Genomic DNA, 12,352 nt, shown 5'->3' with positions numbered 1-12,352 from the left:
ACACTGGGTGACCTGTACCTATGCTGATTAGTTGCCTGTACAGAATAGATACTAGTATTAACTGGGTATACCGGGTGACCTGTACCTATGCTGAATAGACACTAGTATTAATTGAGTACACTGGGTGACATGTACCTGTGCTGAATAGATACCACTAATAACTGGGTATTCTGGGTGACCTCTACCTGTGCTGAATAGATGCTAGTAATAACTGGGTACACTTGGCGACCTGTACCCATGCTGAATAAATAACAGTAATAACTGGGTACACTTGGCGACCTGTACCTGTGCTGAATAGATACCAGTATTAACTGGGTATACTTGGTGACCTGTACCTATGCTGAATAGATACCAGCATAAACTGGGTTTACGAAGTTGCCTGTATCTGTACAGAATAGATACTAGTAATAACTGGGTACACTGGGTGACCTGTACCTGTACAGAATAGATACCAGTATTAACTGACTACACTGGGTGACCTGTACCTGTGCTGAATTGACACCAGTATTAACTGACTACACTGGATGACCTGTACCTATGCTGAATAGCCATCTGTATTAACTGGGTACACTGGGTGACCTGTACCTATGCTGAATAGACACCAGTATTAAGTGGGTATACTGGGTGACCCGTACCTGTACAAAATATATACCAGTAATAACTGGGTACACTGGGTGACCTGTACAGAATAGACACCAATAATAACTGGGTACACTGGGTGTCCTGTACCTGTGCTGAATAGACACCATTATTAACTGGGTACACTGGGTGACCTGTATCTGTGCTCAATAGATACCAGTAATAACTGGGTACTCTGTGTGACCTGTACCTGTGCTGAATAGTCACCAGTATTAAATGGGTAAACTGGACGACCTGTACCAGTGCTGAATAGACACCAGTATTAACTGGGTACACTGGGTGACCTGTACCTGTGCTGAATACTCATCAGTATCAACTGGGTATACTCGGTGACCTGTACATGTGCTGAATAGATACTAGTATTAACTGGGTACACTAGGTGACCTGTACCTATGCTCAATAGATACCAGTAATAACTGGGTACACTGGGTGACCTGTACAGAATAGATACCAATATTAACTGGGTACACTGGGTGACCTGTACCTATGCTTAATAGATACCAGTATTAACTGGGTACACTTGGTGACCTGTATCTGTGCTCAACAGATACCAGAAATAACTGGGTACACTGGGTGACCTGTATCCGTGCTCAACAGATACCAGAAATAACTGGGTACACTGGGTGACCTGTACCCATGCTGAATAGATGGCAGTATTAACTGGGCATACTGGGTGACCTGTACCTGTGCAGAATAGATACCAGTAATAACTGGGTACTCTGGGTGACCTGTACCTGTGCTCAATAGATACTAGTATTAACAGGGCATACTGGGTGACCTGACCCTATGCTGATTAGTTGCCTGCCCTGTACAGAATAGATACTAGTAATAACTGGGTATACTGGGTGACCTGTACCCATGCTGAATACATACCAGTAATAACTGGGTACACTGGGTGACCTGTACCTGTGCTGAATAGACATCAGTATTAACTGGGTACACCGGGTGACCTGTACCTGTGCTGAATAGAAATCAGTATTAACTGGGTACACTGGGTGACCTATACCTGTGCTGAATAGATACCAGTATTAACTGGGTACACTGAGTGACCTGTACCTGTGCTGAATAGATACCATTAATAACTGGGTACTCTAGGTGTCCTGTACCTGTGCTGAATAAATACCAGTAACAACTGGGTACTCTAGGTGACTGTACCTGTGCTGAATAGATACCAGTATTAACTGGGTATACTTGGTGACCTGTACCTGTGCTGAATAGATACTAGTATTAACTGGGTACACTGGGTGACCTGTACCTGAGCTGAACAGCCATCAGTATTAACTGGGTACACTGGGTGACCTGTACCTGTGCTGAATAGATACCAGTAATAACTGGGTACTCTGGGTGACCTGTACATGTGCTAAATAGATACCAATTTTAACTGGGTACACTGGGTGACCTGTACCTGTGCTGAATGAATACCAGTAATAACTGGGTACAGTGTGTGACCTGTACCGATGCTGAATAGTTACCTGTATTAACTGTTTATACTGTGTGACCTGTCCCTGTGCTGAATGGATAGCAGTAATAACTGGGTATAATTGGTGACCAGTACTTATGCTGAATCGATACCAGTATTAACTGGGTATTCTTGGTGACCTGTACCTATGCTGAATAGATACCAGTAATAACTGGGTACACTGGGTGACCTGTAACTATGCTGAATAGATACCAGTAATAACTGGGTACACTGGATGACCTGTACCTATGCCTAATAGATACCAGTATTAATTGGGTATACTAGGTGACCTGTACCTATGTTGAATAGATACCAGTATTAACTGGGTACACTGTGTGCCACATACCCGTGCTGAATAGACACCAATATTAACTGGGTACACTGGGTGACCTGTAGATGTGCTGAAAGTACTTTGAGTTTCCCCATGCATTGTCATGATTGGTCACTGAGGAGTTGGTGAACGATCCCCTCATACAGACGGGGAAGCAGCTCATTCTGTCTTTGATGCGAAATAGGCTCCGAATTAGACTTGGGATGTTTTGCATCAAACAGGAAGAGACAAAACGCACCCCAAACAATTGGGAGGAAGCACCAGATATGAGCCAGTTTCTCTCAAGCTCTGTTCACATGAAAGCAGATGAGTTGAAACGACTGGAACGTTTTCACTGAAAAGGACACTCAAATACCAATAAAATTGAATATTCTCACCATGCTCTTCCAACAAACCCAAAACGCGAATCTCCCAGGTCCTGGGAGGACGGATATCGGATCTCAACCTGCAAGAATATAAAAAGGAAACTATTTTATTCATGGGCCTTTTATTTGACTTGTAATATATTTGTTCCTAAGGTGTCAGCATTGATGGTGAGGTTGCATTTGTCATCCATCAATAGTCTTTCTCGCAAATTGTATGTGAGCCATCTTGTTGAACTGTTGAAGCCCACATGGTGTAGTGGGTCCAACATTGCTGTTAGGAAGGAGATACCTGGACTTTGACTCAATTGTGGTGAAGGAACAGTAATATAGTTACAACTTGAGTTGGTGTGTGACTTGGAGAGCCACAGAGTCTTCCAGAATGGAAACAGAGCCTCCGGTCCAACCAGTCCATGCCCACCATAATCCCAAACGTAACTAGTCCCACCTGCCTGCCCTTGACCGTATCCTTCCAAACATTTCTTATTCATTAACTTATCCAAATGTCTTTTCAACATTGAAATTGTACCCACACCCAGCATTTCCTCAGCAAGTTCATTCCACTCTCTGTGTTAAAAAGTTATCCCTCCTATCTTTTTGAAATCTTTCACCTCTCACCTCAAAAATATGCCCCTAGTCTTAAAATCCCCCACCCAAAAGAAAAGACCCGCGCCATTCACCTTCTCTATGCCCCTCATGATATTATAAACCTCCATAAGGTCACCTCTCAACCTCCTCCAGGGAAAATAGTCCCAGCCTATCCAGCCTCTCCTTATAACTCAAACCCTCCTGTCCCAGCAACAGTCTGGTAAATCTCTTCTGAACCTTTTCCCAGCTTCATAATATCCTTCCCACAACAGGGAGATCAGAACTGGACACAGAGACGGACTTGGTTTTCCATACGTCTGTTGCTCTCACCTTCTAGTTGGTAGCAGGTTAATGTATAAATAACAGCCCAAATTAAAACTCAATAATTTCAAGCTTAAAAACATACTATAAATGTAGCTTGTTCTTCTGTTCACAGGTAAAGAGACTAAAATTGTCAAAACGCAGTTTACAACACAAGTACTTAATTCAAGATTGTAGATATTTTCATTCTATGGTAAAATGACAACTGTCTCTACATTAAATTAAATAAGGCTACTTAAGGTATGACGTACAGGTGCATTACCTGAAGCTGTCAGTCCCTCGAACAGTACTCAGTGTCCACATTGAGCTGTCATTAAATATAGGATGGATCAGGTCGGCATGAACTATATAGCAGAAGGAAACAAGACTCAATGATAAAATATCAGCAGAGGAGACTTCCTGCCTGTATTCCTCCGATCTTAAAGGAACACAAATAATATTTTGTACAGATTTATATTTTTGCTAGGTTTTTGTTCATCTTCTGCCAAAGGTATGGAATGCAATAGTTATTCACCCACGCAAAGCAAATTCAGAGTTAAAATCACTGAAAATCGCTTTGCTTTTGAGAAAGAAAGCCACACCTTTACCACTTTAATTGCTATTTCTTTCCTGGTCAGTTTCTAAGCATTTTGAGTGTTACGCCATTCTGCTCAGCCAGAAGTTCAGACTCAGCTGCAAAGGCCGTAAGCGAGGAGTGTGGAAGCATCAGGAGATAGTGCAGAAACAATTCAAGGGGAAACTTCGGTCGTGAAGACAGACTGACGGCATTTGGGCTGGCTCCCTTTCGGAAGAGAAGGTTGAAAGGAGATCTGTTGGTTTTCCAATATTATGAGCAGTCTGGACAGAGATTAGCATTTCAGCTCTGAAGAGAGGCCAGATAAGCTCAGGTTGTTTTCTTTAGAGCATTGGAGGCTGAGTGTGGGAGCCTGATTGAGGGGCATCAGATTATGAAGGTGTATAGGAAGCCACTACTGCCTGAGCTGAAGGGTGAACAGCAAAGGGGGGGTGATTTTAAGATGAAGGACGGGCGGTTTAGAGGGGATTTGCAGGAATAGGTTTTTCATCCAGAGGGCGGTGGGAATCTGGAATGCACTGCCTGCTGATGGGAAATCTCACAACCTTTCAAAAATACTTGAATGGGGACTCGAAGCGTCATAACGTTCAAGACAATGAGCCGGAGAGTGGGATTCGTGTAGCTAGGTCAGCACAGACTGGATGGGCCGAAGAGTTTCTTCTGTGCTGCGTGACTCGAAGATAGGGAGAAAATGTTCCCTCTCCTGCGAGGGCGCTGGTTTCAAATCATTGGCAGGAGGAGGAGAAGCAGAGAGAAAAAAATAACTTTGCTGGACAGCGGGTGGTTAAGATCTCAAATATGCTGCCTGGGAGGGAGCTGGTGGTCCACGCAGTTGAGGCATTCGAAGAACAATGTCATTTGTAAAGGAAAAATGTCCAGGATTATGAAGAGAATGCTGGAGGAAACATTGGAAATGATCATTCCTGTGAGCCAGCCCATGAATTAGCTTGGAGGTTGCTCTACAATGCAGAGTGATGTGTGTGTGTGTGTGTGTGTGTGTGTGTGTGTGTGTGTGTGTGTGTGTGTGTGTGTGTGTGTGTGTGTGTGTGTGCATGTGTCTGTCTGTCTGTCTGTGTGTGTCTGTGTGTGTGTTTGTGACTGTGTCTATGTGTATTCGATTGTTGCACTGGCTGAGGTCACTGTTTATGTCCCTCTTTCTCAATCTCTTTGCCTGAGAGATAGTGACCTTCAGCTTAGGCTTACTATTCATTGTTTCCCTTCAATGGGAAAGTAGAGGCTTCGGTAAATGTGCCTTACCCAAACTATATAAGCAGAAGGCATGTCATTGCAATAAATTACAAAACGTCCTTTCCAAAGAGTTGAGAAAATAATTAATCTTACCACCAGCCCCATGTACTCTATGCTTTTTCGGTCTGATAGTCACTGTCCTTTGCCCACTGCCTAGAAATAGGTAAAAACATTTCACATTACTGAGTCGCTTACTGACATTGGCATCATTGATTCGGTGTACACACTCCTGGCAAGGCTGTGGCAAATTTGAACTTCAGGCCTCAGCCTGTAAACTGTGAGGGCAGAGGTCACACTGCCATTCCACCCAGATATTCAAGGTTTCTGTAAAGATTTGGAGCTTGGCCGCTGGTTGCCGTAGTTGTGGGTATGTCCGCCCCGAGCTGGGAAGTTGATTTGCTGACGTTCCGTTCCCTGTCTCGGTGACACCTCCAGTGCCTTGGAGCCTCCTGAGAAGCGCTGCTTGCCTGTGCTGTCTGGAATGTATTTGGTTCCGTTCCAGCTGCGTCCAGTTTCTGGTTCCGGTTGTTCGTTGTAGTGGCGGCTTTATTGGGGCTAGGTCGATGTGTTTGTTGATGGAATCCGTGGAGGAGTGCCATGCTTCTAGGAATTCTCTGGCTGACCCCTGTTTAGCATGTCCTATGATCAGTGTGTTGTCCCAGTTGAATTTGTGGTCCCTATTATCAGTGTGTATGGCTACAAGGAACAGCCGGTCATGGTGTTTAGTGACTAGTTGGTGTTAGCTGTCTGCCTGTTTGCCCTATACAGTGTTTCTGCAGTCTTTGCCCAATATACCAGCCACTACAGGAAACGGCAACCAGAACCAGCAGGAACGAAACCAAAGAAATTCCAGAAGACCCAGCAAAGAAGCCTTTCACAGGAGGCCCCCAAAGCACTGAAGATGTCACCGAGACAGGGAACGGACGTCTGCAAATCATCTTTCCAGCTCCACCAGGCATCATGTGACATTGGTGACAAACCCAGTCTGCGCTTGATAGTCCATTGAGAACTTCCCAGCGATTTCAGCGGGATGTTGACTGACTTCCCCTCTCACACCCCCCCCACACCCCAATCCCCACCCGCCTTCCCCCCACCAGCCTGCACCCCCCACCACCACCACCCCCCACACACACAAAGCGACATTGAGATCGTAAATTCCTGAATGTGGTGAATGCTAGATGTGCGGTTACACTGAAAATTTGACATTGAAAATTTAGCAGATTTGGCAGTCAGGTAGCAGATGGAACTTGGTGCAGAAAAGTGTAAGGATTTTGGCAGAATGGAGAAGGAAAGTCAATGAGGGTTTTGCATGCAAACCTATTTGGTTCATTAATAGAGGGCATGGGTTTAAGGTGGGAGAAAAGGGACCTGAGAGGCAACTTTTTTCACGCAGAAGGGGGTACGTGTATGGAATGAATTGTCAGAGGAAGTGAAGGAGGCTGGTACAAATACAACATTTTAAAAGCATCTGGATGGGTATATGAAGGGTTTAGAGGGATATAGGCCATGCGCTGGCAAATGGGACGAAATCAATTTCAGATATCCGATCAGCAGAGAGGAGTTGACCAAAGGATCTGACTCAGTGCTGTATAACTCTATGACGCTATGACTTAATTGAATAGTTTGAAAGAGGGCATGCAGAAGACAAGTGGGGAGTTTATGCCCATTATATTTTAAGCTGGACGATACACTGATGGAGCAGCAAATTAAACATATGAGAAACAAAAACAGAAACTGCTGAAAGCACTCAACAGGTCTGGCAGCATAGAACCCCGACAGTGTGAAAACAGGCCATTCAGCCCAACAACTCCACACTAATCTTCTGAAAAGCAACCCAACCAGACCCATTCCCCTACTCTATTATTCTACTTTTACCACAGGTGATGCACCTAACCTACACATCCCTGAACACTACAGGGCAATTTAGCATGACCAATTCAACTAACATGCACAACTTTTGATTATGGGAGGAAACCAGAGGAAACCCACACAGACAATGTGGAGAATGTATAAAGTCCACACAGGCAGTCACCCGAGGCTGGAATCAAACCCAAGTCCCAGGCGCTGTGAGGCAGCAGTGCTAACCACTCAACCACTGGGGGATACAACAGAGTTGACAGTTTGGGTCAAATGACCCTTCATCAGAGCAGACGGGAACTTGGGTTCCATGAATATCGGGGCATTTAGTAAAAGATCGGGAAATGTTATTGCTGAACATTCGAAGAACAGCCCTGAATGTTTTGTGCCATTTGTGCATTGTTTGTTGCGCGCACGTGGCTTTGGAAACCACCTCCTCAAATAAATAGGCAATTTCCTGAAAAGGAAGGAAAATTCTCTCACCAGGTCCTTGCATTCACTTTTAACATGGAGACAAGGTGACCAATGCATCTGGAGTGTGGAGCTGCATTTGGAGCCTTGTTATTGGCATTGCTGACACAAAAGTTAGCTATTAGAGTCATTGATTCATAGAGATTTACAGCATGGAAACAGACCCTTCGGTCCAACCCGTCCATGCTGACCAGATATCCCAACCCAATCTAGTCCCACCTGCCAGCACCCTGCCCATATCCCTCCAAACTCTTCCTATTCACATACCCATCCAAATGCCTCTTAAATGCTGCAATTGTACCAGCCTCCACCACTTCCTCTGGCAGCTCATTCCACACACGTACCACCCTCTGTGTGAAAAAGGTCTCTTTTATATCTTTCCCCTCTCACCCTAAACCTATGTCCTCTAGTTCTGGACTCCCCGGCCCCAGGGAAAAGACTCTGTCTATTTGTCCTATCCATGCCCCTTATAAGTTTGTAAACCTCTATAAGGTCACCCCCCCAGCCTCGACGCTCCAGGGAAAACAGCCCCAGCCTGTTCAACGTCTCCCTCTAGCTCAAATCCTCCAACCCTGGCAACATCCTTGTAAATCTTTTCTGAACCCTTTCAAGTTTCACAACATCTTTCCGATAGGAAGGAGACCAGAATTGCACACAATATTCCAACAGTTGCCTAATCTGAGATAACCCTCTTCACTGTCAACTATACCTCCAATTTTGGTGTCATCTGCAAACTTACTAACTGTACCTCTTATGCTCGCATCCAAATCATTTATGCAAATGACAAAAAGTAGAGGACCCAGCCCCGAACCTTGTGGTACCCCATTGGTCACAGGCCTCCAGTCCGAAAAACAACCCCTCCACCACCACCTTCTACCTTTGAGCCAGTTCTGTATCCAAATGGCTAGTTCTCCCTGTATTCCATGAGATCTAACCTTGCTAATCAGTCTCCCATGGGGAACCTTGTCGAACGCCTTACTGAAGTCCATTTAGATCACATCGACTACTCTGCCCTCATCAATCCTCTTTGTTACTTCTTCAAAAAACTCAATCAAGTTTGTGAGACATGATTTCCCACGCACAAAGCCATGTTGACTATCCCAAATCCGTCCTTGCCTTTCCAGATACATGTGCATCCTGTCCCTCAGGATTCTCTCCAACAACTTGCCCACCACTGAGGTCAGGCTCACTGGTCTGTAGTTCCCTGGCTTGTCTTTACCACCCTTCTTTAACAGTGGCACCACGTTAGCCAACCTCCAGTCTTCCGGCACCTCACCTGTGACTATTGATGATACAAATATCTCAGCAAGAGGCCCAGCAATCACTTCTCTAGCTTCCTACAGAGTTCTCGGGTACACCTGATCAGGTCCTGGGGATTTATCCATCTTTACCTGTTTCAAGACATTCCAGCACTTCCTCCTCGGTAATCTGGACATTTTTCAAGATGTCACCATCTATTTCCCTACAGTCTATATCTTCCATATCCTTTTCCACAGTAAATACTGATGCAAAATATTCATTTAGTATCTCCCCCATTTTCTGTGGCTCCACACAAAGGCTGCCTTGCTGAACTTTGAAGGGCCCTATTCTCTCCCCAGTTACCCTTTTGCCCTTAATATATTTGTAAAAACCCTTTGGATTCTCCTTAATTCAATTTGCCAAAGCTATTGAAGCTTTCAACTATCTAAACACTCCACAAATCTTTAATAGACCAAGGGTTAGTGATTTTTGAGAAGATTTGTAGCTCAGGTTGAGAATAAATATGTAAGTTAGCTCGCTGTCCCACCTCTCTATGTATGGGTCTTGGTTTTTATAACATGGGTGATGTCATTTCAGGTTTTTTTCCAAAGGGAGGTAGATGGGATCTAAATCAATGTGCTTATTGATGGCGTTCTGGTTAGAATGCCATGCCTCTCAGAATTCTTGTGCGTAAGTGTGAATGCGATGCTGGGGTTTTGGTTTGGTGGTGGGGTAAGAGAGGGGAAGGATTATTTGCCAAAGTCATGGCAAATGCAGTTACACTTCATGATTTGAAGCAATGTGGAAGATCATGGACAATGCAAGGATTACCCGTGCACACTCCATTCAATTTTAGAAAAAGCAAAAACACTGTAAAACCCAACATTATGTCAAATGGGCTCCGGGTCAACGATGATCCCATTCTACACCGGATCGTGAAAGTAAAGATGCACTCCAGCAACTGGGTGAACTTCATAACAAACTCTCAATTTTCTCACGATCTGCTCACCACAATGCAAATACTGTCATTACTTTCAATTTGACAGGACAAATCACATCATGAACGTAACCATTACAATTCCATTTGCTCACCATCATGAACATTCTGGGAATCGGCAGGAGGTTTATCAGATGTTAAGCTGCAAGAGAAAAGGAGAACCTTTAATGGATTGTGTATTATCTTTCTTGGCTTCATGTGTTGAGGTTTTATGTAGAATATCAAATGCAGAGAAAGAGAATGAGCCTGGGTCATGTTGGCTGTGGCTTCGATGTGTTATGACAGGTATATGCATTCTGCAGGATCTTGTGGTCATAGTTTTCATTTCAGAGGAATGCTAACAATACTTTGGGAGAGTGGAATTAATAGCTCATTGTGTATTTCCACTGTTTCTCCAGCCAAAATAATGAAAGGAGGAAGCAAGATTCCCCTGGAGTGAACTGGCCTCTGAATTAAACTGCCTCTCCACAAGCCGACATGGCAAACGGTGCATAATCCAGATAATTAATATCTTCACAACCTAAGGATCTGTAGATAGGACTTCCTCAGAGAAATATTCAGAGCAAGATCATCTCCAACTGCTTCATCAACTGTCTGCCCTCCAATAAAGCGTGGGGGTGCCTCAAATGCATGCAAATATAAGTAAGAGATGCCTTTAGTTTGTTTGGATAGAGTCAAACTCCAATGTTTGTTTGCTTCTTTGATATGCTACTGTACAGAATCCGAATTGCATTTGTGACTATGTGTATACCATAGATAGAATCCCTACAGTATGGAAACAGGCCCGTCATCCCAACAAGTTCACACCAGCCCTCTGAAGATTAACTCACCCAGACCCATTACCCTACCCGTTTATCCTATATTTATCCCTGACACATGCACCTAACCCACACAGCCCCGAACAAGTTGACATGGTCAATTCACCCTGACCTGCACATCTTTGAATTGTGGGAGGAAACAGGAGCACCCAAAGGAAAGGCAAAAGTGAGGACTACAGATGCTGGAAACCAGAGTTTAGATCAGAGTGGTGCTGGAAAAGCACAGCAGTTCAGGCAGCATCCGAGGAGCAGGAAAAGCGACATTTTGGGCAAAATGTCGATTCCACCCTTGGGTGACTGTCTCTGTGGATTTTGTACATTCCCCTGTATCTGCGTGGGTTTCCTCCAAGTGCACTGGTTTTCTCCCACAGTCCAAAAATGTGCCAGTTAGGATTAGCCATGGGAAATGCAAGGTTATGGGGATGGGGTGGGTCTGGATGGGATGCTCTTTGGAAGGTCAGTGTGGGCTAGATGGGCTGAATGGCCTGCTTCCACACTGTCAGGATCCTACGAATGAAATCCATTGTTGGCTCCTCAAGATATGGCCACACACCACAGATATTGAAAACCCAACATTTTCAAGGAATAACCACAAATTCTGCCCTGTGGAAGGGTTCTCGACACTTAAATAATTACAGCCTGATTAAAGTATGAAGCCAGGGATTTTCTGCCATACCTGCTATTTCCACTTCCACTTCCAGGAATGGACTCCAACGTCCATCTTCTCTTTGATGGAAGACCCTTCGGCTGGCCTTGAACTGTACGGTCAGGAGAAATAACGATAAAGTCAGTGAATCCAAATTTCAGCAAGGGTGTATTTTTAAACTCGGGACAGAATTGCAGTTCATCACATTTATTGTTCCAGGCTTTACTCAAGTCTTCTGCTGAAGATCTGACCAAGAGGTTGGTGGAAAGCCATTTCAAAAGGCAGTAGGTAATTGCTTGGATTGGGGCAAAAGGACAGAGCAATTGGGAAGGAATGGGATAGTGGGGTTAGCAGTTCCTGCGGGCCAGTAAAGGCATGGTGGACTGCAAGGCACTCCTTCTATGCTGTAAGATAGACGAAGAAACTAAATGTTGCGCAGACCATATATCAGGCAATCTTTGTGAATATTAACCTCTCCAGCCACCAGTTCCAGTCAATGTGACTCAAACGTATATGTCAAGCCTTAAACTTATCGACTGCCTTTTGCACTTTTAAAAGTGGCTGAAAAGGTTCTATCACTTACAATCACTTGAATGCCAGGTACAGTTATGAAAATGATGTGAAATTCCCATTAGGAATTAGCCTGGACTCGATGATCGGCAGGAAAAATATTTCAAAGTACTATTTGTTTTGTGTTCAACACATAGATATGTCCATGTGGTGTGAGGGTCACTGGCACATCCAGATAAATCAGAAACAAATACAGAAATTGCTGGAAAAGCTCAGCAGGTCTGGCAGCATC

At 44.4% G+C, this 12,352-nt stretch overlaps 1 protein-coding gene across 2 annotated transcripts in view; it reads right to left on the bottom strand.

Moving 5' to 3' along the window:
- LOC122541248 (complement C3-like) overlaps positions 1–12,352 on the bottom strand; it is a 91,275-nt gene that overhangs the window by 17,445 nt on the left and 61,478 nt on the right. For both annotated transcript variants that reach the window (XM_087979486.1, XM_087979487.1), the window contains exons 16-20: positions 11,581–11,662; positions 10,182–10,228; positions 5,616–5,675; positions 3,963–4,044; positions 2,807–2,874 (exon numbers count right to left, since the gene is read on the bottom strand). In XM_087979486.1, coding sequence (XP_087835612.1) covers positions 2,807–2,874; positions 3,963–4,044; positions 5,616–5,675; positions 10,182–10,228; positions 11,581–11,662 — 339 coding nt within the window. The remainder of the gene's footprint in view (positions 1–2,806; positions 2,875–3,962; positions 4,045–5,615; positions 5,676–10,181; positions 10,229–11,580; positions 11,663–12,352) is intronic.

This window comes from Chiloscyllium plagiosum, unplaced genomic scaffold, assembly GCF_037043375.1.
Source record: "Chiloscyllium plagiosum isolate Xiang-an unplaced genomic scaffold, Cpla_swu_hap1 HiC_scaffold_35, whole genome shotgun sequence".
NCBI classification, from domain to species: domain Eukaryota; kingdom Metazoa; phylum Chordata; class Chondrichthyes; order Orectolobiformes; family Hemiscylliidae; genus Chiloscyllium; species Chiloscyllium plagiosum.
This window is presented reverse-complemented; position numbering and strand designations above follow the sequence as displayed.